This window comes from Gamsiella multidivaricata (genome assembly GCF_025024155.1).
Source record: "Gamsiella multidivaricata strain RSA 2152 chromosome Unknown BC939scaffold_61, whole genome shotgun sequence".
Classification (NCBI taxonomy): domain Eukaryota; kingdom Fungi; phylum Mortierellomycota; class Mortierellomycetes; order Mortierellales; family Mortierellaceae; genus Gamsiella; species Gamsiella multidivaricata.
The window spans coordinates 109,567-135,070 of NW_026251769.1; the positions used below are offsets into that span (position 1 = coordinate 109,567).

The following is a 25,504-nucleotide window of genomic DNA, read 5'->3' on the forward strand; positions in this document are numbered from 1 at the left end:
TGGGGCATCCCTGCTTGACCATCGACAACGTTCACCGGCACCGACAACGAGGACCTCGCGATCAGGAAATCTGCGGAACAGCACCATGGGAGAAGAACAACAGCGTAAACTGCCTTTCGGCATCACCTCTGTTATGCCAAGTACCATGCAGGTGAGCGCCGCCTCTTTTCTCCAACAACCAGTGTATGCTTGCTTTGCCTCTTGGTGCATGAAGGACTAACGAGTTGCTACTTTGTAATAGACGATAGCCGATAGCAAGGTTACAGGGTTCACGATCGGGGCCCAGAAACGTTCTAATCCTTTTCAAAAGCACAAGGAAGAAGCCGAGATGAAACGAAGGGTATAGCGCAAACTTCCCATGTGGATTCCTTCAGGCGAAGGGAGAGACATCTTCCGCTCCTCTTTCTACCATGCGTTTTATGTCTTTATGCTTTTTTGACGACCCCCCTGGCAACAGAAAGGACTCATGCATCCATCGACCCACCCCCCCGCAACCATCACTCATAACGCAAACCATTAGAAAGAGTCAGAGGAGGCGGCCAAGGCATACGCAGAGTTCGTGGCGTCCTTCGAGGTGGATGAATCCTCCAAGAAGGAGAAAAAGTTCGTCAAGGGCAAGTCGACCTTTATCCCAACAACGTGTAAGTCCCCCAAATGAACATCCCGACTTGGAGCCTGCAATGGATAACGTGCCATTTCCTGCCCAAGATCACACTCTAATCGATGCATTGTCCTGACCACAGCCGTCTTTGGTGAGGACGACGAGGATGAAGCGAACAAAGATCTGGAAGCAAAGGCAAAGGCTGCGTACAAGCCAAGTACACTGTCCCAGCCCCCCTCGACTAGTCCAGCAAAGACACCGCTGGCTATTCCAGGACTCGAACCGGAGCCAACGCCATACGTTCGTGATGCGAAAGCGAGGCGGAAAAAGGAGATGGACGCTTTTCTTGAGGAGCTTAAAAGGTACACCATGATCACTGACTGGCACCGGGTGAAAAATTCCTTTTTGACTGGTTCGAGCACGCTGAAGGATAGAATACTAATGCTACACTGTATTTTTTTTTTTGTCTTTAGGAACCAGGCAGAGAGAGATGAACGCTCAAATGGCCGGACTAGTCGTCCAGCACATGGTACAGACTCTATCCTGGTTTCAAAATCCACGCTTTGCAGTGATAACCCATAAAATTGTTGAGCTGATCCAGATAGATTTTTTTATTTTTCGGCGCACTATTACAGACGATATCAAGATGGGATCGAGAGATACAGGAGACCCTGCAACCACCAACCTTTACATTGGAAATATCAACCCAACAGTGAATGAGGAACAATTGTGCATGGAGTTTGCGAAATATGGCCCCATCGCCAGTATCAAGATCATGTGGCCAAGGACCACAGAGGAAATCGAGAGAAACCGCAACTGCGGGTTTGTAAGCTTTATGGAACGAGCGGATGCGGCTGTCGCATTGAAGGAGATGGATGGTATCGAGCTCATGGGATATGCCATGAAGCTAGGCTGGGGCAAGGCCGTTGCTATTCCAGCGGTTCCGTTTTATGGTAAGATATCCAGCGAATGAAGTTGTTTACATTTCATGAGGGGAGTGTTTGGTAGCCAGTTGACTGATATTTTTTGCAATGCTTAGTCCATAAGGATTATAAGATGCCTCCGAAGGCAGCCAAGGTCCCAGTGCGGAAATCGATACCTCCGTCAAGCACAGATATAATTGTGACCAAGCCAACGGACCCCAAGACACTGGTGTGTATTCATCGAGTGGTCGAAAGGGTCTTGGCTAATGGCCACGAGTTCGAGCAGGCGCTCATCGACAAAGAGCCGCACAACCCGGTTTTTGCATTCCTCGTCGACCATAAGGTACACCTGAGAGTGAAGACTTCACATTGACTGTTTATGGATCTCACTTTATGGGTCGTGCCGCGATAGTTAATTTTTTCGGTTCTTGTATTCCTTGTCATAGTCGCTAGAGCACACTTACTATCGCTGGAAGCTGTTTTCGATGATGCAGGGAGACACTGCAGTACGCTGGCGGACAGAGCCCTTCAAGATGGTGGAGGGTGGACCGATATGGGTGCCTCCTTTGATGACATTCACGGACGAGGTCTTTGAAGAGGACGAGCGGCTTATGGAGGCGCATGAGGATGAGTTTGAGAAAGGAAGAGTCAAAGGGACACTGAGTCGGGGCGCGAGGAGCTATTTTGAGGCCCAACTCAGGATGCTGACCATTCAACGACGGTCCATTGGCAGAGCCATGATGTTCTGCATGAAGCATGCGGACGCGGCCGACGAGGTATGACCTTCACAGAGTGGTTCTTGCTTTGATAAAATGAACGAGAAGCGGGGTTGATACTGATTATAGTGCGTGGCTACTCGTAGATCGTTGATGTTATTGCAAGCTCGATGGTGTTGCCGGGTACGCCCCAGCCGACTCGCTTGGCTCGACTGTATCTCATATCCGATATTCTGCACAACTGCAGTGTGCCATTGCCGAACGTCTGGAAGTTCCGATCTGCGTAAGTTCTCGTACCCATGTACCCATGTATCCATGTACCCATAGAGTGTTTTCTGCTTTCATTTTTTTTCTTTTAGCGTACACTAGTCACTCTTCGACTGACTCCTTGATCACTTTGTAGGTTCGAGGTCAAACTTCCGGCCATTTTTGAAGCGCTGAATGCAATCTACCGCAGCATCGAGGCACGTCTCAAGGCGGAGCAATTCAGGAGACAGATCTCGGGTGTGCTCGCGATCTGGGAAAACTGGATCGTGTTTCCTCAGGAATATATCGATAATCTGGCGAACGTATTGGCGCGCAAGGAAGTCAGCAGCCTGCAGCAGGCCGATTCATCGACTTTAGACTCAACCGGCACTCTTGCGTCCGCATCATCGCCTGGAGGGTCGTCAACGGCCAAATTAGGGTTCCTGAATACGTTCCAAGCGATCAGTGCTCCACAGGGAGATGATGATATTGATGGCTTGCCCCTAGAGGACGTGGATATGGACGGCGTGCCTTTGAAGGATGAAGATTTGGATGGTGTTCCGATGGAGAATGAAGACCTGGATGGTATGCCGATGGAGAACGAAGACCTTGATGGTGTCCCTCTGTAGTATCACAACCTTGGGAATAAAAAACTTTGCTGGATATTTTGACGATATGATAAAACCAGATTCTCTTTTGATTTGGACGTTTATTGTACATGTTTACAAAAGCAATGGGAAATAAAATAAAAAATAAAAAAGCAAGAAACGAAAACAAGACAAGAAAACATGCTGGTATGGGTGGATGGAAACTACAAAGGCCAAGGCAACGAGTCATTTCCTGCTCTAGAGGACTCATACGCGAGTGGCATCCGATGCGGACGTGGACTGGTGCTGGTGGCCATGGTCCTTTTTGCTTTTGTTTTGCTGGGACATTGCTCCTGTAGAAGAGTCCGCATCAGAGTCATCCTCGGTCGAGTCAGAGTCATTGGCGGTTGCCATCAATGCATTCTCGTTCAGCTCGCCTGTTGCCGCTGCTTCCTTGAGGGCTTCGCTCAGAGGAGTGTTGTAACGGTAGATGTAGAACTGGAAAAAGATCTAATAGAGAGAAAGAAAGAAAAAATACTGTGTGAGTTTTCAAATCAAGAATGCCATTCATGCACGTATGCATCATCTTGGATGTGCTCACAAGAGAAAAGAGACAGATGTATAGAAAGATAGGTAGTCTTGCTTACCGTGAAATCAAAGATCAGGGTACCGCCGGAACCTAGCCACCATGGCATGTTCCTGATCAGGTAATCGATCTCAAGCGAGTTAAAGAAGATGGAGGCCACGTAGAAGATGTTGCCAAAGACCGAGAACACAAACATCATCACCGACAACCCCTCGCACGACTTGAGCCTCCAGTTCTTGTAGATCTGTGGGATACGCGATCCGAGGTATAGAACTGCACTTCCCCATCCGAGCAACAAGGGCAACCACAGCTGCACTCCGGTCTTCTCACCCCCATGGTTGTCATCGCCTGGGTGCTTCTTGGGCTCCTTGCTACTCATGATTGAAAGTACATCGTCGGTCCCTGATGATGGGGGGCGGGGTGCAGGAGGCAAATTGCCATGTCCACCATTGTGTCCACGGCCACAATGAGACCCATCCTCTGAACCCTCTCCACTGCCAATCGTGCACTGCAGCCAGTCATAGTATGCCCAAACGAAGATCGCGATCATCATAATAGGGAAGATGACCATGGCAACCTTGCGGATCATCCTGCGGCGCTTCACCATTTTGTATCGGTACCTTCCAGAGGCCGTAGTCAGGGTGGAGTGTGCTGAGGGACGACGCTGATGACGAAGAGAACGTTCTCCTGGCAAAAGATGTCCCGATTCGGTGTCGGCAGTTTGGTGGTGATGTCCTTCAGCATAGTGTGATGCAGTAGCATTGGCGACCATGGCTGCCTGGTGGATCACTCGATCGTGCTCGTTCTCGTGGACGTGTTGAGATGGCGAGATACTTGAATAGTTTGCTGAGAGGCTTCCCGCGATAAGGGGTGCGTGTTCGCCGTGAGGCGCACTTAGGACTTCAGGACTGGCATGCGTGATGACTGACTCGAAGCTGGCCTTGGGAGATGTCCTGCGGTAGTAGAAGATTTGTGCAATCAATGCAACCTAAAACGATAGAAAAAGTAACAAAATGCGTAAGCACATGAACACAAGACCATAAGCTATGCATGCAGAAGAGTACATGTTACTGTGCCTGTCAAACGACAGCGAGGCAAAAAGGCCGAATTTCAATAACTTACATCTGCGATAGTGTAGTACCAGGCCAGGACACGCTAAATGTGCCACAAAAAATCAGCAGAAAGGGTTAGCAGTTGCTATTGGCTATTGAAGTATGTATCACAAAAAAAAAATGAAGCAAGAGGCGAGAAGGCAAAGAGGATTTGACACTGGAGTCTTTGGCTGTTGAACATACCATCGTAAGCAACAGGTTATCCATGGTTGCGCCGATCAGGTTCATGATATCACCGGCGAGCCAGATGTAGAGGAAGATTAGCGACAGGGACTCTCCTGACTGCCTCTTGTAGTTGATCCAAAATTGACTAAGAGAAAGCAAAGATGATATCACCCGCGTTAGTCATGGTGCTACTGCAGCTGCTGTGGTAGCGTACCAGCGTGGTGCAGGTACATGTACAAAGAGCACCGGATCGAAAAAATCCTGCCTGATTCGGCATAGAAACACACAACATCAACAGAGTTGGTCCAATTGCGTATTGCACCCAGAAGATCCCCCAAAACAAGGTTTTCAGTCGCCCATAACCAGACACATGTACACCATATGACCTATATCGTCCAGCATATGCATCCAAAGGGAATCCGAGGCTGCGCGCCTCTGTTACAGTACAGCCCTCTTGCGACTGTGTCCCTGCTGCACCTGTTGCGCTGCCTACTCCTGTGCTCCTGCTGTGATCTTTTCGTGGTCCTGTTGTTGCTATTGTTGCTGTTGTCGCTGTTGCTGCTGCTGTTGCTGTTGCTGTTGTTGTTGTTGTTGTTGCTGTTGTTGTACATATATATCTAATCCAGAAAGATACACATGTTCCTGGATAGCGATACGATGGCATCAACTTGTATCATCCGTGCCTTTTTTTCTGTGTATGAAACCATGCATCTCCAATCAGCTGGTCCGAGATCACCCTGATTGTACAAAGACGCAGCAGCCCAAAAGATCTATCTCTTTTTACATAACTGTGGTCGTTTCCCCTCCCCCCCCCCCCCCCCCCTTTTTGTTTTTAAATTCCTTCCCTTATATATCATTTCTTTGAAAGTTTTTTTTTTTTTTTTTTTTTTTTTTTTGGTGGCAAAAATGTTATAGTTCCTTTGATTGTCCCCCCTCCCTCTCTTCTTCCAGCTCTGGGCTTTCGAAAGAGCAACTGAAGATCCAAGAAGAGATGGGTTTCGATAGCAAGCAAAAGAGGACTTACGGAGTAAAGACAATGAACCAGCAGAGGATCGACAGGGAGCCAGCAACGTTGGAGAGGTATATCTTCAGGGGGATGGCGCTGTCATCTGCGACGGTGTTGGCAGCCATGGTGGCGCCCTGGCTTGCGAGCCAGTAGAAAGCTGTGTGTGCAACCATTCGCTGTGGGGTTGGACGAATGAAGAGAGGAGGAGGATCAGGAAGGAATGAGGAATAAGGGATGAGGAATGAGGGGGGAGAGGAAAAAAGAGAAAGCGGCGGAGGAGGAAGCAGGGCAACTGGAGATAGAGAAAGAAAAAAGAAAAAAGAAAAAGTAAAAAAAGAAGGCGGGTATATGGACGGTGATATGTACAAAAGGAGAAGAGAGGGGGGTGAGAGACGAGAGACGAAAGGCGAGAGACGAGAAACAGAAACAAAAGCAGAAAAGCAGAAAAGAAGAGAGAGAGAGAGAGAGAGAGAGAGACAGCTGCTTTGCCTACGACCTTCTTATCTGGTCCGCTGCAGCCCCACTTTGTCTCGTTTACAGCGTACATGCAGCCAGACTGTGTATTGGCCATAGTCTCCACACAGCCCTATGGGCGATGAGATACGGGCGGCCTCCAATCTCCGCCGATGGAGTCACCGCTCGTCAGTCGGTGTCCAACCCAAACCTTGTTCTCCTCCCTGCCATGCACTGCAGTCCCCTCCTCATCTCTCCTTCACTCACACTCACACTCACCCGCACCACATCGATCAGTCTGCACCCTCCGCTGCTGCTCGACACTCCTCAGCATCCCCCACTGCTCCTCGACAGCTCTCTCAATAGACCTGGGCAGATACAGCTCCATGATCCCCTCCCCCCCCACCTTCCCCCCCTCCCCCCAAAAACAAAGAAACCGCTGTTTGAGATACTGTGCGCACACATGTGGATGAGCAAGAAAATATTTCGGAGCAAAGGAGGGCTCGTGGAACACAAGAAGGGCACCAGCAGCTGCTTTTGGGTTCCTAGTCGCGTGCCTCTCTCCCTCTCCCTCTCCCTCTCCCTCTCGCATCTTTGCCTATCGAGAGAGCCAACAAACAACCCCCCAGGGCTGGTGTCTGCACCTGTCAGCAACCCGAGCGAGCTCAGGACTGGATTTGGATGGCCAGGGTAAATAATCCGCAAAGATGGGCTACCGCTGTCTTTGAAGTGTTTGAATGAGGATGTCTATTATCTATGTACAGTCACAGAGCAGAGCACTGATCGAACCCCCCTCCAGAAAATAAAAGATACATTATTGATACACGGGGGATGGATTCCTGCACAGCACCAACAAATGGGGCCATTTGTCCAGAGAAATCCGTGACTCCAGCTCATTGCTCCTTGCTCGGAGACGACGACGTTGTTCCCTCGCCCTTACCCCCAAAAGCATTCGGCAGAATGCCTCCAACTGACCCTGCAGAAGGATCGCCGTCCTCCTCTTGCTCAGTAATGCTCTCCGCCACTCCTGTCCGCGTACCCACGCGCGGACCAACAGGCGAAGAAACCGTTACCACTGCTGTCATCTCCATTGGTCTTTGTGATAGAAACCCCGCGACGTCGTCGTTCTCGGCTCGGTACTTCCTGAAGATACCCCATTTTCACGACTCCCTCGATGGCCGTCGCTGTCACTGTCACTATCATTGTCATCCTCCCCTTCCTCCTCGTCCTCCTCGTCCGCCCCCCTATCCGAGTCATCCTCGGAATCACTCTCATATGCAGGGGGTAAACCCATGTATCGGGGCTGGGTCGACTCTGTTCCTGCGGTGGTGACAGTCGCTCCTGCGGACGGCCCTGATAAAGAAGTCGCCGCACGAGCAACACCGTTTCCAGCCATGATATCCTCGTATCCCGGTAAACGGTAGTCGCAGTACGCAGGACTCGGTACAGGAACCGCATACTCATCCAGAACTCCTTCCCGGACCGAGATCTCAATCATCCAGACCTTGGCTTCCTTGAAAATGAACCCGCAGCAATAAAGGTCTCGAAGAAGTTCCTTCCAGGCTTCCCATCTTGATCGATCGGGTGATGCGAGCGTAGTCGATGCTGCTGACAATTGTCCCGGTGAGGATTGTTGCTGCTGCTGGAATTCTAAGGGTATTGTCCTGGGTGGTGTGGGAATGCGCAGGGCGCTATAAACATCCGCAACCCGTGTTGGTGGAGTAAGTGTTGCATGGCTGGTTATGTTTGCTGAGGCGGTTGGCGTTGGCGTTGATGGCGTTGATGGCGTTGATGGCGTTGATGGCGTTGATGGCGTTGACATTGATGGTATTTGAGATGTGGACGATATAGATATCTCCGACTGATTAGATTGTCCATATCCCTGTCCCTGCGAACCATGCTGCTGCTGTTGCTGCTGTGTGTTTCCTGTAGTCTCCTCCGCATCTCCGCGCCTCCCTTCGACCTGGATGATGACAACACTATTCATCCCTGGCGGCAGAACCATACCTTGGCTCACTGAACCTCCTCTACTACGCCAACGCCATCGCCATCGCCGCCCCTCATTCCTGGGACGCAACCTTAACTTCCATTGGATCGCATGGGTGACAAAATCCTGTGCCGTCCATGTCCGGAGCAGCTTTTGGGAACGGTACTTGAACTTTACGCCCCCACCCATGGAACAATTACCCATTTTCGAGTACAAGAAGGAGGGGGAGAGGAATAAAATGCATTCAATTGTGAGTTACAGCATACTTTGCGCGTGAGAAAGTAAAAGAGAGAGATGAGATAATTTGTTGGGCGTCAAGCTGTAGATGTAGACTATACTTTGACTTTAACAAACACAAAGTCTATGAAAAAAAAAAAAAAAAAAAAAAATCTGGGTAACCTCGGCTAAAAGAAATCAAAGAAATTCCTCTCCTTACGGTACCTTCTTACGCGCTCTAGCCTTGGTCTCCTTGCGGATCCTGATCCAGAGGACGGCAATGATGGGGAGGACAAAGCATGCACCCTGGCTCATGATCGACAGGGCTGTCCCCGTTTTGGAGATCCCGATCGCTGCGGTCGTGAAGAGTCCCACAAAGACAATGAACATGAGAATGCTCGGCCATAGGGTCGGGTACACGGGCCGAGCAATCTTATTAAGCCGTGTGAACCTGTTCTCGAGTTCTTGATATGAAATGTACTATGTATATGGTAGCATAGAAAAAAAACAAAAAAAAAAAAAAACATCGGTCTTGTTGTCGTGAGCATTTGGAGAGTACACTCTCAATAGTAGATTCATCATTTGCCATTGGCGTTGAACGAGAGACATGGCGGTTGCAGGGGAGAGGGAGAAGGGGGGAAACAGGAAAAGTGGGTTTATGCAATTTATCCGTTGAAACCACATGCTTTGTGACAAATCGTGCGAATCACAAAATTACAGTGGGCACGGAGCAGCAGCAGTTTGGACACACACTTCCTTCTTCAAAAAAAAAAAAGTGTCGTTCAGACGGTGCATCTTTCCATGGACGCCAAACGCTGGAACTCCCCCCCCCCAGTCGAGTCAACTCTCAATTTGCACACGATGCTCTCATCTCACCAACTCGGCGCAGCAGTTCTTTCCCCTCCCCACAAACAAGACTGCGAATCTCCTGACGTGACTATTCGGGCGGGGGATGAAATAGTGAAGAGTATATGCCTCGCTGTTGCACAGAGGGAGGATGTGATGTTGATGTGATGGCCAGGGCAGTGAATGGGAATGGGAATGGGAATGGGATTGGATTGGATTGCTAACCTCCAGCTCTACGGGCAAGTCCATGATCGAAGGCGTCTTCCAGTAATGGATACCGAACCATGACTTTTGCAGCGGCACTGCCAGCAGTAGTAACGGCATCCTGCTGTATTAATTATTATTATTTTTCTGGGTGTTCAATTGGTAAGCTGATGCTGAAGATATGGCGAGGAGGAGGGGGGATATCGGAAGGAAGGGAGCTGCGGAGAGCGGGAAGATACAATGGTGGTGGTGGGGAGGACACAATTGAGAAGAAAGGACAAAGAGGGAGGGACGTGGGCGGAAGAGAGAGAAGGAGGGAGAGAGAAATCTAAAGACCGTCTTGATTGGCCGTTGCGAGAAATCTCTCCCCTCGCTCGCCATTTATCGCATCGCATCGCATCGCATCGCCATCCGGCCGTATCTGCACACCGGTCCCTGCGGTTCGATCGCGTTCCAGTCGCTTGTAGACTAACATCGCCGCCCACAACTGCTAACATCCTGATCCAAACACAGCAAGCGACAGCGTAACTGTCCGCTTTCTATTGCTTTATGCTATAAATACCAAAATAGAAAATACAAAGGTAGCTCAACTAGCGACACACTGGCGCCCCCCCTTCCTTTAAACTAGGACCAAAAATTATACAGGATGGAGAAATCGTCCCGATGCGAGTAAAGCCAGACATGCTTCTGGCCACCGTCCTCCTGCCGCACCTTGAGCATCGCCTCCCGAATCGACAAGCAATAGTCACGCTGCGATGGACTCAGTTGGTCCAGCACATTCTTGCGGAAGCTGTCGTCCTCTACCACATTGCAGTGTGCTAGTTTGCGCAGGTTGTCCTTCGACAGATCCACCGCCAGTACCGGAACCGTGCCGCTGACCAAGTTCTTGGTCACTCCCACCAGGTTGTTGATCGCTTTAGAAAGAAAGAAAGAAAAAAAGAAAACACAAAGAGCCTAGTCAGCAACAATACCATCTTCAGCTCCTTAGCCACATGCTACTCAAGCTGTTTTTCAAGAGAAATACCTTTGTCAATGAGCATGGTCTTCTGCTTGTGCTTCAGTCGATTCCTCGAGGAGCTGACCACGTTCACATTAAAGTCCGTCTGCAGCTGCGATGATTCCCCGGGAGAGTTGTGGTGGTGATGATCGTGTCCATGTCGCGTGCTCACAGATGCTGTTGTGGACTCGAGTGCGTGATGATGATGGTGTCCACCGTTGGCATCCACAAATTTCCGCGCCTTGGACCCGATATTTCCTGATCCCACCATGGCCGCCATCTGAAGATCAAGCCGAGTTTGCTCCGCAATCTCGGCCTTCAACAAGATACAGAGCTCAGATCGAGGGACCTCATCTTCCGTCTTACGAAGTACGTTCTTGACCTTGACCATGCCCATCAAGTCCCGATTATTTCGCTGCTGCGCATCCAGCTGGTTCTTGTTCTTCAAAATCACAATCCAGTTAATGCTCTGGTGCTTGCATGTCGTCACCAACATCTCGGGCGTCAAGTCTGTACCATCCTCGAGCATATAGTCCGCCTTGATGCCGTGTGCCCATAGCTCCCGAACCAGTTCTAGACGCTCCTGCAAAAGCACCTTGCCAAAGCTCGCCACAAATACGTCACATCTCTTGGGTGCCCACAATCCGAATGATTTCTCCTCGTCATGACCCGAATTGGCTCCACCTGAGCCATGACCACGATTCGACTTGCTGCTGGCTACAACGTACCGGAAGTGCTCAGACTGATACTGTGAGATGGCTGCAATGAACTTTTGCATCGCCAGATTAACTCCCACAGCATAGACCTTGCGATGAGGACCACCGATCACCGGATGTCGAAACTGTTGGATTAATGAGTCGTACCGTCCGCCTGCAGCAAGAATGTTTTTACGCTTGGCATCGTCCACTGCCTGGAAAATCATTCCACCTTTGTAATATTGATTGTTGTACCTGGCCGTAAAAAATACAAAAAAAAGGGAGCACAAAGATGTGTCAGCTTATCATTACTCTGTATCCTCTATATAGACGCCATGTCCTCATGCACCAAATGCTTAGGAACTTACATGAGAAGCGGACTGAAGACGATTTTATGCCGCACTCCCAGGGTTTTGCAATATGTCATCAACAGCCGCAGCTCCACCAAAGCATCCCGCAGCTTGGTCTTCATCGGCTCAGCAGTAATGAGATCCTCTAATGCCTTTGCCACTGTCTCCAAATCGCCTTTTCGATCAAACAGTTCCAGCTCGTCCAAGACGCTACGTGGCAGGTGATAGACAGACATGAGATGGTTCCTGACCTGGGACATGTGCTGGTATTGCCTGCCAAGCTGTCCCAAGATAGTATAAACCCCCGGGCGGATTTCTGACGGAATTCGGCAATTGTCAAAGATCGCCTCCACCACCATGGTATGGTTGACCAGGAAAAATACGCCGTTGCTCGCCTTAAACGGGGGAAACTCCTCCAAGAGCTCGTCCACGACCTTAATCAGCTCCGCATCCGCCACCATTGGATTGTGAGTATTGTGCACAATATCAAAATCGACTTCGTACACAACCTGAGGCTGGCCGCCGACGGTATTCTCCCGATAGACGCGTCCAAAACAGAATCGCTTCAGCTGAGTGATTCCATTCCTGCAGATAAATCGGGCAAAGGGCATTGTCAGATCGTAGGGCAGCTGCACCAATCCTCCTGTGGAATCCATCAGTGCCACCAATTTCTTGTCACTGTCGTGCAGGTCGCTTTTGGGCGTCAAAAGAGGCGTGCCAAGCTCCACAGCCGCATGGCACCGAAAGATGTTAGTCATTTGGTCCCGCACTTTGCCATAGAAAAGAGAAAAAAATGGATCCCACGTCTTGTTCTCCGCATTAAAGTCGTAAGTGTAATCCTTGTGCTTGTCGGCATTCTGGGCGAATAATGCCGACATCAGCCGATGGTAGTACGGCGTGTTGGGGTTGGCGATGGTCCGCACACACTCCTGAATATATTCGTCCTCCAGCTTAGGTGGCAAAAGGTCGCTCTGCAAAAGCTCCAAGCTGCTGGGCCGTTCCTTCAAATTATGACTCAATAATGCCCGGATGACCTGCGCCTGTGCCGCCATCTTGTCCATGGGAAATTCTTTGGGAAAAATAATCTCAGGTTGCTGCAGATTCCTGAGGGTCATGGCACGCTCCATGCCGGTAGCAAGTGGGTAGCACATCTCGAAAAAGATAATGCCCAGAGAGTACATGTCCGCTTTAGAGTTGTATCGAACCCCGTTCAGTGTCCCGTTCAGCACTTCCGGACTGACATAGAAAACAGTGCCCACACCAGTCGTTAGGGACAGCCCATCGTCATGCGCCCTATCGTAACTTGCGCTACGGCTCATCATGATCGTCTCGTTGACAGCCTGGCTCTGCGTCTTCAGGTCACTCAACAGTTGCGAATTGCTAGTCGCCAACCCGAAGTCTCCGATCTTGACATCACCATTGGCATCCAGGAAAATATTGACCGGCTTTAAATCGCGATGGATCATTCCTTGAGAGTGGATGTGGACAAGGCCCTCCAGAATCTGTCGGAATAAGCGCCAGCCGTCGTCCGGGTCCAAACCAATGTCGATCAGGTCCTTTAGCGTCTGCCTTTCGCAGTACTCCATCTGAATATAAAGCGTTCTCGACGACTTTGGCGCTGGCTTCTTCTTTTGATGCACCGCTACCTTCCTAATGAGCTGTTGTTCCCCGGCGGCACCCTCGGTTTCTGTTGACTCGAACCGAATGTCCGAATCCGATTCTGATCCAGACTCGCTATCGTAGTCGCTCTCCGATTCTGATCCTGAGTCCGAGTCTTCCTCTGAAGATCCCTCTGAGCTATCTAGAGCCAACCCATTCATTCCAAACGAGCTTTCAGCAAGTCCTGAAACATCTCTCGACCGGTGACCAAAGTGGATATTGGCGTAGCTGTGATTGCGATTATTGGATCCTTCGGACAGAAAGTCGTACTTCAGGTCTTTCACCACCTGGGTCGAATCTTCGTATGAGGAGAGGTCGTCGTCGTCATCATCATCATCCTCTTCGTCTTCAGAATCGTCTTCGGAATCCAACTTATTATTCTCGCTCCACGATGCCCCATTCATGTCCTCGAACCATGTTGTGAAATATCGGACCACGAATTGATGGTGTAGCCTTAAAACACAAGTAATATTGCAATTACTCGGTTAGATATAAATTGAGCTCTGGTCCAAATCTTAAGAAAAGCACGTAAGAGCTAAGGACCTTACCTGGATAACGTCGTAACCTCTCGGAGAATCTTACGGTTAGTTACATTGTCCTTGGGATCCAGCTTGATCTTTTTGATGGCGTAGAATCTGCCGTCCAGTTTGTTCCTAGCTTTGACGACCTCCCCAAAGCCACCTCTACCCAAGAATTCAATCTCCTCAAAGTCGCTCCTGTAACGCGAGTACAAGTTGTTACCCTTTGGAGGCGAGGTGTTGAGTTGGTTAATAGAGTCGTCTACGTACATATCGTCCAACCTGGATGATTCCCTCCCCACTCTGGGCAAAGGTATATTAATGGCTGCTGGCATCTGAGACAATCGAATGCCAAGCTTTGAATCATTCTCGGTATCTGTACAGAAATCGTGGGTAGATTGATTAGATATCAGGAAGATACGTAATATCAAGGTATGTTGACCAACAAGTATTTTTTTTACCTCGATACATATGGAACTGGGCCAAGGTACTGTCATCACCAGCCTCATCTCCTAGGAAAGGATCGTTTAACAAGTCTGCAGCGCTTGGTCTCCTCTTGGCATCCCTTTTTTTTTTTTTTTTTTTGTTTGGACGCACACAGTTAGTTTTCCACCTGGGAACCCTGTTCTTCGGCATGAGTTAATCCCTGATGGTATGAAATCAATCTGCTCCGCTTACAGTTCAAACATTCTCGTGATGATATCCTTGGTCAACTTGGGGATGCTGGGTTCCACGGATTCCAAAAACTGTGCAGGTGAACTGAATATCCTGGTGACATCGTTGCCCCATAGCATCTCGACGAGTACTTGCCCCAGACACCAGATGTCATGCTTCCTGGTGTAAACGATGGACGCCTCCTGAGGATCCGGTGATGGCCATGCTCTGGGGACTTCCTGGCCAGCGTCAACATTGAAACTGAATATCTTGTGCATGTCCAATAGTCGTCGATGGTAGCTCGTGTTGTTGAGTTTAATGTTTCCATTCGGATCCAGCACAATGTTCTTCAGCCTGATGTCTATGAGATGAGTACAGACGCATTAAAAATAAATCTACGCCTGCAGATAACAGCTATGTTTAAAGTAGTCCCATATCCGATCCCCTTACCCTTGTGAATAACATTGTTAGAGTGGAGATAGACTAACGCTTGCAGGAGCTCCTTGAGGTATCTCCGGGTCTTATCAAGTTTGACACTGCCTGCAATGTTGATAAGCGATTCCAGAGAGGTCATATTCGCAGAACCCCCGTCTGTCAAAACATGAAGGTTCCATCCATTGGCGGTTTTCTCAAGGCGAGAGTCCAAGATGGAGACGAGATGGTGATGCCGCAACAGTTTTAACCTTGACAACTCCTTTTCTACGTCCTGTAGTTTCTTCTTTCCAAGGTGGGTGCTGTAGTGCGGCGCTGTAATATCGAATGTCTTCAAGAGTAAGAATGGAACGTCTGCTGATGAATGTGGCCGTGCGGTGTAGTTGGTAGGCAATGCAGAATAAGTGGAGCTGATCAAGCCGCGAGAAAGACACGAGCCTCTCAAAACAGAGCGGAAGGCAGGAGCCTAAAGCACACAGAAAAAAAGGGTGGACACTGTAAGTTCGGCGCCGTTACAAAAATCTCAACTGTCATGATCCGGGTCCTTCTTTTGATGGCGCATACCTGAGAATCTTCTGGGGAAATCATGATCGGCATTTCGAAATTCACGCTGACAGCATCCAGTCCATATCCGGATCCACCACCCGATCCGCCGTCCATGTATTCTCCGCCGAATTGCTCCTGTTGCTTGTTTTTGAGTTCCTTCTGGCGCTTCTTTTCCTCTTTGATCTTTTCCTCCTTGCGCATCAGATCTTCGCGAATTTTTTGGTCCAGAGTTCTGTCCGCATTCATCCTAGCCTCCATTTCGAGCTCCTGCTTCTTGGTCATCGCCTCAAATGCCCTCTCCTTTTCGTCCTTGTTCGTCTGCTCCACTCGCTGTAGCATTTGCTCGTGGAAACTCGTGTGTTTAATGAAGAGACTGGAATTGTTCTGGGTGATGTATTCCTGGACGAATGATGCTAATTCGTACATCATCTCCTGCCCAACTAATGCCTTTGCCTGGTTGGGAACGAGTTTCGATAATTCCTGAGCTTGCGCCGTAGACAGTCCTCTGGGATTCTCGATCTTCAAGTCTGGCGCTGTCCTGGGATATGTCTTCGTGAACCTAGTGGGCAATCCATGATTAGAAGCAAAAGGAAATGTAGTCAGGAAGACTGTAATCAAACGGGGAAATAATCAAAGTGGCCAAATGAGATACAGGCTCGCTTACTTGACGCGCAAGTCCACAGACACATATCGCTTCAATTCTTCCTCCTGAGGTAGTAGATGAAGCCGGAATTCGGGTACTGTAGGCACCATCTAGATTTGAAAGCGGCAGGGCGGAAAGGAAATGTCAGTCCTGGCACACTCTTCTGGCGAAACAGAGTAGAATTTGAATATTCCTCTGGAATATATACCTTCCATGCCGATGGTATGGTGATGGGCTGGTAATCCTCCATGTAAATGGCTATTACAATGACACAAGAAACGCAGCGGCCAGTTGGCATCTTTCTCACGCATATCACTAGGAATTTGCTACAGCAGCCAATGTGATATGTACCTTTAAGAGCCTCCAGCTCGTTTTCCTGCAGTTCTAAGAGTTCATCCTGGTTCATACCCGCCATGGCTTAATGGATTGGAGCCTGAAGTTGCAAGGAAGGGAGGACAAGTTGTGGTAAAGAAAGTGTGTGAACCAATGGGTGCTCCGAGTGTTGATTATCCAACCCGGAGAAGTAATTACAGATTTTCGATGGTTCAAGAGTTGGGAAAAGGGAAGGGGGCGTTCAATGAAAGGAAGAAGAGCAGTCGATCGCGTCTTCTGCCTTACAATGCCATGACCGAGGACATCATGCTGATGAATAAACGACACGCGACTGAGGGGAATGGAATGATTGAACGAGGAAGGAGCAAAAACCAACGGACGGACATCTTGATATGTGGTCAAAGTCATGTGACATAAACCTGCACTGACCAGGCTGCTCTGCTTGCGAGGCAGCACAAGCGAGGCACGTTTGTGCTAATCCCTTCAGACCAGATCGTGCCGACTTCACTGCGCCATATTTGCTGGTCTTTCCATTGATGCCGCTCTCTTTTCGATAACCCCCGCTCCTCATTCTTTTTGGTTCAATGAGCCATTGAGACATGGCATGGCCGGTATAGCGCAGCTATATATGTAAAGTGCCGTGGCAATGCGGGGAACAAGTTCCCGGGTAAGGAGTGCTTCGAGAGTATCCTGGCGGGGATAAGATTGGGTTTGGGATCGACAGCGCCCGCATAGAATACTTTCGAAGCCCGTGGAACCAAGGTCACATAACCTTAAAGTCCGTGCTAGGCCCATGCAAGGCACAGGGCAGGAAACCATATGTTGGAAACGGAATAAATAGCCCCCTGATCGTGGTTCTTCGCCCTTATCTCTGCATCACTCCACCCCACCACCCATCGCATCCACTACTTGGTCCGCTTCTTCTCTTTGCTGTACACTATCTCTCTCTCTCTCTCCATTCGACACCCACACGCTTGCATACCTACCTAACAAAAATCATCCATCATGTCTGTCGTTGGTACGTATTCTACACCCATATCTTCCTTTCCCAGGCACACCAACAACAATTATCTTTCCCTCGCTTGCTCTACACTCCAGGACATGCTCTACACCCATGTGAACTAGGCAACTGACACTTGCAATGCTTCTTTTCCTGGCTCTAGGTATCGATTTCGGAAACTTACAAACAATTATCGCTGTTGCCAGAAACCGTGGTATCGACGTTATCTGCAATGAGGTCTCCAACCGCTTCACACCTGTAAGTGCCGCTCAGTTCCTTTTTGTTTCGACTTTTTGCTGCCACGATCTCAGTCCGTTGTTTGCTGAAGTAGATTGGACTTGACTGGACTGAGCCGGATTGGACTGAAAAGTGCTGGACGGAAGGAGAAACACGTTTTGTTCGGTTTGGTTCGACTCGATTCAGTTCGATTTGATCTTTATTCGATCTCTATTCGATCATCATTCATGCCGTATCTTCTTATCGGTGCTTCTGTGTCCATTTTGTTTATCCTTTTTCCCTGGGAAGAAAAGAAAAGCACGCAGCAGGCAGGATGCGGGAGTAAAAGGCGGCCATTCATATGTCAAGGGAATAATGGGTCACTTCTGTAGGGCAGTTCGACTCTGTGCAACAAGCAAACCAAGTCAAAGCTTGTCAAAAAGTATCCATCAACTAACAAGAAACCTATCCTATTTCTTGAATCAAATAGACGCTCGTCTCGTTCGGACCCAAGCAGCGTTACCTCGGTGAGACCGCCAAGACCCAGGAAATCTCCAACTTCAAGAACACCATCTCCTCCCTGAAGCGCCTTGTCGGTCGCACCTTTGCCGACAAGGAGATTCAGGAGATCGAGAAGCACTACTTGACCGCCCCTTTGGTCGATGCCAATGGCCAGCTCGCCGTCAAGGTCAATTATCAGGGACAGGAGACAATCTTCACCACTGTTCAAATCTTTGCCATGTACCTCACCAAAGTGAAGGAGATTGCCACCGTCGAAACCAAGCTTCCCGTCTCCGACTGCGTTATCGCCATCCCCTCCTGGTTCACAGATATTCAGCGTCGTGCTGTCTTGGATGCCTCAGAAATCGCTGGACTGAACGTCCTCCGTCTGATCAACGACTCCACCGCCACCGCTCTCGGCTACGGTATCACCAAGACTGACCTGCCCGAGGACAAGCCCCGTAACGTTTGCTTTGTCGATGTCGGCCACTCCACCTACACTGTCTCAATTGTTTCGTTCATTAAGGGACAGCTCACTGTCAAGTCGCGCGCCTTTGACAGGCACTTTGGAGGTCGTGACTTTGACCGCATGTTGGTCGACCACTTTGCTGCAGAGTTCAAGACCAAGTACGGTATTGATGTCAAGTCCAATGGTAAGGCCATGATCCGCCTGATGGCTGGATGTGAAAAGCTGAAGAAGATGCTCTCCGCCAATGCTGAGGCTCCCCTCAACATCGAGTCTATCATGGAGGATCGCGATGTGTCCTCGATGATGAAGCGTACCGAGTTTGAAGAGCTGGCAAAGGACTTGATTTCCCGCTCGGAGGCTCCTCTCCAGAAGGCTTTGGAGGACGCCGGCTTGTCGAAGGAAGAGATTGATGCTGTTGAAATGGTCGGAGGCTCAATCCGTATTCCCGCCCTCAAGGAACGCATTCAAGCTTTCTTTGGCAAGGACCTCTCCTCTACTTTGAACCAAGACGAGGCCACTGCTCGTGGAGCTGCCCTTCAGTGCGCCATCTTGTCCCCCTCATTCAAGGTCCGTGACTTTACCGTTCAGGATATCACTAACTACCCCATCAAGATGACCTGGCAGCCTACCCCTGAGGAGGATGAGACCGAGCTCGTCGTCTTCAACAAGAATAACTCGATCCCCTCGACCAAGGTTCTGACCTTCTACCGCTCCGAACCTTTCGATCTCGAGGCCCATTACGCTGAGCCTCAGGATATTCCCGCTGGCATTAACCCCTGGATCGGCCGTTTCTCTATCAAGAAGGTTGAGCCTGTCAACGGCGAGCCCGCCTGCGTCAAGGTCAAGGCCAGAATTAACATCCACGGTGTTTTGACTGTCGAAAGCGCTTACGTTGTTGAGGAGGTCATCAAGGAGGAGTTGATTGAGGAAAACGCCAATGCCGATACTGAGAACCCTGATGCTCCTTTGACCCGCAAGGTCAAGAAGCTGGTCAAGAAGGGCGATCTTCCCGTTGTTAGTGCCACCTCTGCTCTTGACCGCGCTATCATCAACGAACTGAGAGAAAAGGAGATGGAGATGATTGCCGCGGACAAGCTGGTCGTCGACACTGAGATGGCGAAGAACACGCTGGAGGAGTACATCTACGACACCCGTTCGAAGGTCAATGGTGGCGTCTACGCGAGCTATATCAACCCCAGTGACAAGGACAAGTTCTTAGAGGACCTGAACAACGCCGAGAACTGGTTGTATGATGAGGGCGACGAGACGACCAAGTCGGTTTATACTGCCAAGTTGGCTGAGCTCCAGGTTGTCGGTAACCCTGTTATCCACCGCTACCGTGAGGCCGAGGCCCGCCCCGCCGCTGCCCGAGAGCTCCATGAGACCATCAACAACTTGATGGCCCAGGCCACCAGCACCGAGGAGAGGTACGCACACATCCCTGTGGAGGAGAAGAACAAGATCGTGGAGAAGTGCTCGAAGGCACAAACATGGATCGAGAACAAGATGGAGCGCCAGTCGATGCTGAAGAAGTACGAGGAACCTGCCTTGACCTCGGCCGATATCCGCAAGCAGCGCGATGACCTCGTTTACTTTGCCACACCCATCCTCAACAAGCCCAAGCCCAAGCCTGTTGTTGTTGAGACCCCTCCCGAGGCTGCGTCCTCGCCAAACCCCGAGCGCAAGACCACTCCTGAGACTAAGGAGGACGATACTAAGGACATGGACATTGACTAAATCGTTCATGGACAGCCTGTGCCTCTTTCCCCCTTACCACCATAGTACATAGTGCTCTTGTATACACCTTTGCTCACTCACCAACCTCATTCATAAAGATATCATCATTGTTTTTTTTTCATTGAAAATGACTGCCTCACAGGTTATCTTTGATCTTTTGCAGGCAACTCTTGTGCTTCATGAAACAATAGCTTCGTGTGTAACATCAATTGGCGTCGCGATAACTCGTTAGCTACGACTATCTTCCTGGGGGCTTGAAACTTGCAAGCATATCCCTCCAACTGAGATCCGTCCACAGTTCCTTGAGCAGCTGGATCGTATTCACGATCGCTCGCATCTGGCCAACACCGAGCTCCAAAGGTTCCTGAATCCAGCCGCTGGTCCTCGCACCCAGCACTGGGGATTTTCGAGACCGACCTTTACCAACAAAAGATGATTAGTCAACCTATTAGCACTCGTTGCGAAATAACGGTATGCTTGGTGCAACTGGTACTGGTGTTTGTAGAGCAGGTGGACGGCTACGGCGATTGTAACAGTCGAGAGAAGCATCAGGTATAGATATTTGATCAGAACCTGGAATGGCGCCGAGTGGCCTCTGACCTGCCATTCCCTGGAGTTCGAGATCGCACAAGTCGTGAACAATTGTTGAGGCTGAGGCTGAGGCTGCTTTGGGAGCTGACAAGCCCTGGTCTGCTCTAGCTCCATATGCAGGGTCTCTAGCTCCTGCCAAGACTCTTCCAGCCTGTGCTCGAGGACTTGTTTCTCGTGGATTGACAGGACTGCCTCTTGAATTGATGCAAACCCAAACACTTTTTCCTAACAAAGCATCGTATCAAAGGAAGTTGAAAAAAAAAAAAAAAATGCAAGAGTTGGTCATTAATATTATCAGGGATCATGGGCACTTTCTTTATCTTCTCTTTTTTTCTTCTTTTTTTACCTTGATGAGCTCTTGATTCAGTTCTTGCACAGTACACTCCTTTGCTTGTAAGCCTATCTCTGTGTTCTGACATCTCTCCAGCATATCTGCCATTTCTTGTACCAACTGGTCGATTCGGTTCGTCAGTAAATATTCTTGATCATGTAGACGTGCCGCTGCCTGCTTCCAGTACAAGAGCTGCATCCGTGCCGTCGCCAGCTCAAGTGTTCTCGGGGAGGTACGTTCGGTCCTTGCTGATAAAAGGCCTGTAGAAATACTGGCTCGAATGGAAGGAGATGCGCAGGTAATGATAGATGATCGAGGAGGAGGTGACTGATCCAGCAGAGGAGAATCTGGAAGAGGTGGAAGAAGATGATCTGGAGTGAAAGTCTCGATCAAATTCTGAGAAACTGCTCTATTCTCGATCGACAGTGAACCTGGGAGCGAGATTGGGCTCGACAGATGTCCTGTATCCAAGCTAGAAGCTTCGCACTCAAGGTTCAATATGCCATGTCTGTTTTTCTTGGAGTAAAACACGAGCTCTGGCTCAAATGCCCGCATTGGTATCCATCCTGGCGAGTTGTTCCCGGACGGCGCCGCATCCTCGTGCTGATTTTCTGGGCTCGTATTCTCAGACGAGGGTACCTCGAAGCAGGCTATGATCTGAAGGCAAGGGTCGAATTGTACTCGCTTCAGCACAGAGGTGTCGATACTTTCCGTCGTGACATTTAAAGCACCCAGTATGGCGCTCGTTACCTGCTGCGATGACATCACACATGGATTGTTGATATGAATGTTAAAGCTACTCTCCTCAAAGTTGGACGCGATCTCATCCTGCTCTCTTTCCTGCTCTAGCTCGCCATAGAGATTCAGTTGTTGTACTCTGTTCCACAACAGCCGCCTCTCGGGCCCTCTTTCCCTCTCCCCTCCTTGATCCACCTCGGCGCAGATCTGGAGTAGTCGGTCAAAATCGATGTAAATGATACTAGTCTCTTGATCGTCGTCGTCATTTGCGTCGAAATGGCACGCCTTGGTCACCGCATCGCGCTCCTGCTCATTCTGATACTCCATCTGCATTAGCTCCGTAGGTACCAAACCCTTGGAGCCAACCATCGAACCTTGTTGCATCTCGCTATTCAATTTCGCCTTCGACTCGATCCCTAAGACTTTGACACCTTTAGTCTTCAATTGTTCCACATCTTCGAAACTGCCGACGGAGGCTGATGCTTCCCAATATCGAGTACTCAATGTAGCGGACATGAGTACCGGCGACCCCTCTACCAACTCGTTCCTCTGTTCCTCGGTCATAGGCTCTCGAAATCGCAAATATGTAGTGGATTGCGTTGAAATCGATAATACTGATTTTTGTTCCTCGAATCGGTCAATTTTTGCTCTCTCCTTCGCTACTGTGTATCCTCGTTCCTGGAGATTAGGTAACGGAGCCTCGCTGGACTGGTCACGGTCGTCTTCTTTAGTCAAGTCCAAACTATTTCTATCATTACGAGTTCCGGAGTCGACAGTACTGTATTGGCAATAGAACTAGTGTCCTCTGTGTCCGTGCTTGTGAAGGAAAGAGTGTCAAATGACTGTGATGATCCGAGATCTAGAAATACACTCCTGGGCAACTTGCTGCCATAGCTCTCTTCTTCACCATCATCACTGCTGTCATGGTTGTAAATAGGTGACGGTAGATCATCATATCTTTCAGAATCATCCAGCTGATCCGTATCTCCAGCAATGTCATGATGCTTTAAAGTCTCCAAGTTGCTCACGCTTGCTGTGGCGGCGAGTAAACTTAGGATAGGTCGGAAGAAGGAGCCCTTGGACAAAGACTGGTTGGTATGGGGCGGTCCGGTGTGGCCGCTCAATTTTGAAAACGCTCTTTGGTTATGCTGTGTGGATAGTTGTGGATTCGCTTCTGCACTGACTCGAGACTGGTTATGAAACTGCTGTTGCTCCTCCAATTGATAGTAATGACTCTGATCTGAGGCGAGTGGTGCAGCTGTGGAAGATGAGGATGCCAATCCGATTCGAGTGCAGGATGGAGAAAGGTAGGCACCAGATGTGAAGAAATGGTTGAAAGGACCAGCAGAGGCCGGCTGACGTACTTTTTGTTGCGACTGTTGCCGCCGCTGCTGTTGATGTTGGTGACAGTGGTCATCCTGGCTCGCGACCGAATCGTCATGCCTCTGGATATAACTCATCCGTGTCGTAACCGCTGCTGAATCCATTGCGTTATTGGCGGCGGTATCAAGTACATCTTCTAGATCCTTTTGCTGTTCACCTACTCCTATTACATTCACGCAGCTGCAGGCGGTTGATGTATTAAATGCCACAGAGAGGTCATCGGCCGAGCTATTTTGTTGGTGCTCTCGCAACTCTTCAAAGGACATCCTGGGGTGGTTGCAAATGGTTTGTTGCTCAGGTAGGCTATTGAGCTTTTGAGAGTGCAGCGCTGATTTTGATTTGAGCGCCTCAGCACTGGCGCTTTCAGGGGATCCGCATTCAAGCAAAACTATTGGTATACTTTGTGCTGGTGAGGAAGGATGCGAGCATATGGAAGAGGAGGAGGTTGATCTTGGCAGCTTGAGCATGCTGCCAAGGTTCAGTTTGCTGTTAGTGAAATCGATTATGTGAAGGTAGGGGTTGCTTCTGCAAAAGATTAAAAAGAGATCGCGGGGAAAGGTAATGGCGAGTGAGTGAGTAGAAGAGGGACGATCTATGCTGCAGGCAAAGGGCATATTGGAACAACGGAGACGCGTTTGGTAGACGCGTCTCATCTCCTTCCTTAAATGGACACGCCACCAACCTTATAACATATAGTGCAGAAGAGCCCTTAACAGAAGTCCTTTGTTTTGAATCCAATAGAAAAAAAAAAGTGCCTGACCGTTTGATAGACCTCCAACACTAACCATCAACCACACCGCCACCGACGCTTTGCAGCTCCACATCAGTCATGACACGATACACCAAACTGGAGAGGAAGCGCCATGTCGACGCCTCAGAGTCTTTTTCAGTCACACCACTGATGCCCTCCAAGAACGTGCAGCCTTCGTCTTCAACGTCAATCGATGGCTCAACACCGAGTAAACAATCAGAAACACCTAAGGAACGTAAGGCGCAGGGCGAGAAGAACGCCAGCAAGAAAAGAAAAGCAGAAGATTCGTCCGTAGCACACAATGGTGCAACGCCAGGAGAGGCAGCGGTCGAAGATGGTACTGGTCCTTCCAAGAAAGCCAAGGGTGCGAAGAAGAAAGGGAAGGGCAAGAACAAGGGCGAAGCTGGCGAGAATGGGCCAACTGGAGGAGGTAGGAATAGTCAGGCCAACCATGACACTGGCGATGTGTTCAAGGACTACTTGAAGCGCTTTATGCTAACATTAATATTTGATTGATAGTAGACAATTCGGCAAAGTCAGAGAGGCGCCGACTGAGGAGACAAAAGGAGAAGGGCAACGCAGCTGTAAGCGCTCAAATTCTGGCTTGCATAGTCCAATGTCGATCAAAGACTCTGAAAGTTGGGCTTATCTAGACATGATATTGATTTTTCCTTCGATCGACATTTTTATCTACTAGGTCTGCTTTGCTTGCCGTAAGACAGGGCACAGCGCCAAGAACTGCAAAGAATCGTCAGGAGTGGGCATGTGTTACAGCTGTGGTTCATTAGAGCATATGACAAAGGACTGCAAGAAGCTATCCAAGGATGGCAACAAGTTCAAGTTTGCGACATGTTTTGTTTGCAAGGAACAGGGCCATCTTGCAGGACAATGCCCTAAGAACGAACGAGGATTATACCCGAACGGGGGCTCATGTCGCTTTTGTGACAAGGTCGATCACTTGGCCAAGGACTGCAAGCTGACTAAAGAGGATGTCGGTACAGTAACACTGGGCAAGATTGATCTGGTGCAGGGTGCAGATGACGATGACTTCCATATCTTTGTGGATGAGAAGCGCAAATTGGTAGAGGAACAAAAGACGATCAAGAGGATGGTCAAACCCCAGATAAAGACACCGAAGAAGGTCGTTTCCTTTTGATCCCCTCGGAATATCAAATAAATGTAGCGTATCGTTCACTCAAGAAGCGTTCTTGAATGGTTCCCTCGATCCATCCTGGCAGCTGGCTATGAAATGAAAATGAAAATGAAAGTATAAAAAATGCCACCACTGGAGTGGAGGCCGCTCAGTTGAACA

The 25,504-nt window shown here is 49.4% G+C and overlaps 8 protein-coding genes across 8 annotated transcripts; 3 read left to right on the forward strand and 5 right to left on the reverse strand.

The window, feature by feature from the left end:
- Positions 1-18: 18 nt before the first annotated feature.
- Positions 19-3,159, forward strand: BC939DRAFT_460171 (uncharacterized protein). The gene is made up of 10 exons (XM_051556840.1): positions 19-151; positions 242-340; positions 521-641; positions 744-963; positions 1,075-1,130; positions 1,237-1,554; positions 1,641-1,867; positions 1,971-2,300; positions 2,387-2,523; positions 2,644-3,159. The coding sequence occupies exons 1-10, from the start codon at positions 86-88 to the stop codon at positions 3,113-3,115; spliced, it is 2,046 nt and encodes a 681-aa protein (XP_051409313.1). The 5' UTR covers positions 19-85; the 3' UTR covers positions 3,116-3,159.
- Positions 3,160-3,175: 16 nt separating this feature from the next.
- Positions 3,176-6,797, reverse strand: BC939DRAFT_460174 (PQ loop repeat-domain-containing protein). The gene is made up of 6 exons (XM_051556841.1): positions 6,309-6,797; positions 5,961-6,234; positions 4,955-5,081; positions 4,782-4,814; positions 3,721-4,647; positions 3,176-3,583 (listed from the first exon to the last, which is right to left on the reverse strand). Exons 1-6 carry the CDS (start codon positions 6,511-6,513, stop codon positions 3,341-3,343), a joined length of 1,809 nt encoding a protein of 602 aa, XP_051409314.1. The 5' UTR covers positions 6,514-6,797; the 3' UTR covers positions 3,176-3,340.
- Positions 6,798-7,216: 419 nt separating this feature from the next.
- Positions 7,217-8,214, reverse strand: BC939DRAFT_460177 (uncharacterized protein). Its single transcript, XM_051556842.1, has 2 exons — positions 7,514-8,214; positions 7,217-7,490 (listed from the first exon to the last, which is right to left on the reverse strand). The coding sequence occupies exons 1-2, from the start codon at positions 7,891-7,893 to the stop codon at positions 7,289-7,291; spliced, it is 582 nt and encodes a 193-aa protein (XP_051409315.1). The 5' UTR covers positions 7,894-8,214; the 3' UTR covers positions 7,217-7,288.
- Positions 8,215-8,772: 558 nt separating this feature from the next.
- BC939DRAFT_264082 (uncharacterized protein) lies at positions 8,773-10,020 on the reverse strand. Its single transcript, XM_051551089.1, has 2 exons — positions 9,670-10,020; positions 8,773-9,078 (listed from the first exon to the last, which is right to left on the reverse strand). The coding sequence occupies exons 1-2, from the start codon at positions 9,766-9,768 to the stop codon at positions 8,815-8,817; spliced, it is 363 nt and encodes a 120-aa protein (XP_051409316.1). The 5' UTR covers positions 9,769-10,020; the 3' UTR covers positions 8,773-8,814.
- BC939DRAFT_264029 (uncharacterized protein) lies at positions 10,021-16,823 on the reverse strand. Its single transcript, XM_051551088.1, has 11 exons — positions 16,494-16,823; positions 16,351-16,400; positions 16,164-16,252; positions 15,518-16,058; positions 14,972-15,419; positions 14,546-14,882; positions 14,329-14,432; positions 13,898-14,243; positions 11,709-13,802; positions 10,673-11,595; positions 10,021-10,562 (listed from the first exon to the last, which is right to left on the reverse strand). Exons 1-11 carry the CDS (start codon positions 16,555-16,557, stop codon positions 10,273-10,275), a joined length of 5,286 nt encoding a protein of 1,761 aa, XP_051409317.1. The 5' UTR covers positions 16,558-16,823; the 3' UTR covers positions 10,021-10,272.
- Positions 16,824-17,348: 525 nt separating this feature from the next.
- Positions 17,349-20,519, forward strand: BC939DRAFT_414089 (heat shock protein 70 family). Its single transcript, XM_051552972.1, has 3 exons — positions 17,349-17,493; positions 17,639-17,733; positions 18,182-20,519. The coding sequence occupies exons 1-3, from the start codon at positions 17,481-17,483 to the stop codon at positions 20,396-20,398; spliced, it is 2,325 nt and encodes a 774-aa protein (XP_051409318.1). The 5' UTR covers positions 17,349-17,480; the 3' UTR covers positions 20,399-20,519.
- Positions 20,520-20,527: 8 nt separating this feature from the next.
- On the reverse strand, positions 20,528-24,182 carry BC939DRAFT_495262 (uncharacterized protein). The gene is made up of 3 exons (XM_051559637.1): positions 22,902-24,182; positions 21,336-22,836; positions 20,528-21,214 (listed from the first exon to the last, which is right to left on the reverse strand). The coding sequence occupies exons 1-3, from the start codon at positions 24,092-24,094 to the stop codon at positions 20,720-20,722; spliced, it is 3,189 nt and encodes a 1,062-aa protein (XP_051409319.1). The 5' UTR covers positions 24,095-24,182; the 3' UTR covers positions 20,528-20,719.
- Positions 24,183-24,195: 13 nt separating this feature from the next.
- Positions 24,196-25,494, forward strand: BC939DRAFT_460189 (uncharacterized protein). Its single transcript, XM_051556843.1, has 3 exons — positions 24,196-24,622; positions 24,712-24,776; positions 24,890-25,494. The coding sequence occupies exons 1-3, from the start codon at positions 24,271-24,273 to the stop codon at positions 25,346-25,348; spliced, it is 876 nt and encodes a 291-aa protein (XP_051409320.1). The 5' UTR covers positions 24,196-24,270; the 3' UTR covers positions 25,349-25,494.
- Positions 25,495-25,504: the final 10 nt, after the last annotated feature.

Coding starts and splice junctions, on each gene's coding strand:
- BC939DRAFT_460171 (XM_051556840.1), top strand. CDS start 86: ATGGGAGAAGAACAACAGCGTAAACTGCCTTTCGGCATCACCTCTGTT. Junction 152..241: donor TTATGCCAAGTACCATGCAG/GTGAGCGCCGCC, acceptor ACTTTGTAATAG/ACGATAGCCGATAGCAAGGT. Junction 642..743: donor GACCTTTATCCCAACAACGT/GTAAGTCCCCCA, acceptor TCCTGACCACAG/CCGTCTTTGGTGAGGACGAC.
- BC939DRAFT_460174 (XM_051556841.1), bottom strand. CDS start 6,513: ATGGCCAATACACAGTCTGGCTGCATGTACGCTGTAAACGAGACAAAG. Junction 6,235..6,308: donor CCCCCCTCTCTTCTCCTTTT/GTACATATCACC, acceptor CTCTATCTCCAG/TTGCCCTGCTTCCTCCTCCG. Junction 5,082..5,960: donor TGGTTCATTGTCTTTACTCC/GTAAGTCCTCTT, acceptor GCTTTCTCTTAG/TCAATTTTGGATCAACTACA.
- BC939DRAFT_460177 (XM_051556842.1), bottom strand. CDS start 7,893: ATGATTGAGATCTCGGTCCGGGAAGGAGTTCTGGATGAGTATGCGGTT.
- BC939DRAFT_264082 (XM_051551089.1), bottom strand. CDS start 9,768: ATGCCGTTACTACTGCTGGCAGTGCCGCTGCAAAAGTCATGGTTCGGT. Junction 9,079..9,669: donor ACTTGCCCGTAGAGCTGGAG/GTTAGCAATCCA, acceptor CCATATACATAG/TACATTTCATATCAAGAACT.
- BC939DRAFT_264029 (XM_051551088.1), bottom strand. CDS start 16,557: ATGGCGGGTATGAACCAGGATGAACTCTTAGAACTGCAGGAAAACGAG. Junction 16,253..16,350: donor CCATACCATCGGCATGGAAG/GTATATATTCCA, acceptor TTTCAAATCTAG/ATGGTGCCTACAGTACCCGA. Junction 14,244..14,328: donor CCAGTTCCATATGTATCGAG/GTAAAAAAAATA, acceptor ATTTCTGTACAG/ATACCGAGAATGATTCAAAG.
- BC939DRAFT_414089 (XM_051552972.1), top strand. Junction 17,734..18,181: donor TCTCCAACCGCTTCACACCT/GTAAGTGCCGCT, acceptor TGAATCAAATAG/ACGCTCGTCTCGTTCGGACC.
- BC939DRAFT_495262 (XM_051559637.1), bottom strand. CDS start 24,094: ATGAGACGCGTCTACCAAACGCGTCTCCGTTGTTCCAATATGCCCTTT. Junction 22,837..22,901: donor CTAGATCTCGGATCATCACA/GTCATTTGACAC, acceptor TTGCCAATACAG/TACTGTCGACTCCGGAACTC. Junction 21,215..21,335: donor TGAATCAAGAGCTCATCAAG/GTAAAAAAAGAA, acceptor ATGCTTTGTTAG/GAAAAAGTGTTTGGGTTTGC.
- BC939DRAFT_460189 (XM_051556843.1), top strand. CDS start 24,271: ATGACACGATACACCAAACTGGAGAGGAAGCGCCATGTCGACGCCTCA. Junction 24,623..24,711: donor GAATGGGCCAACTGGAGGAG/GTAGGAATAGTC, acceptor TTTGATTGATAG/TAGACAATTCGGCAAAGTCA. Junction 24,777..24,889: donor AGGAGAAGGGCAACGCAGCT/GTAAGCGCTCAA, acceptor TTTATCTACTAG/GTCTGCTTTGCTTGCCGTAA.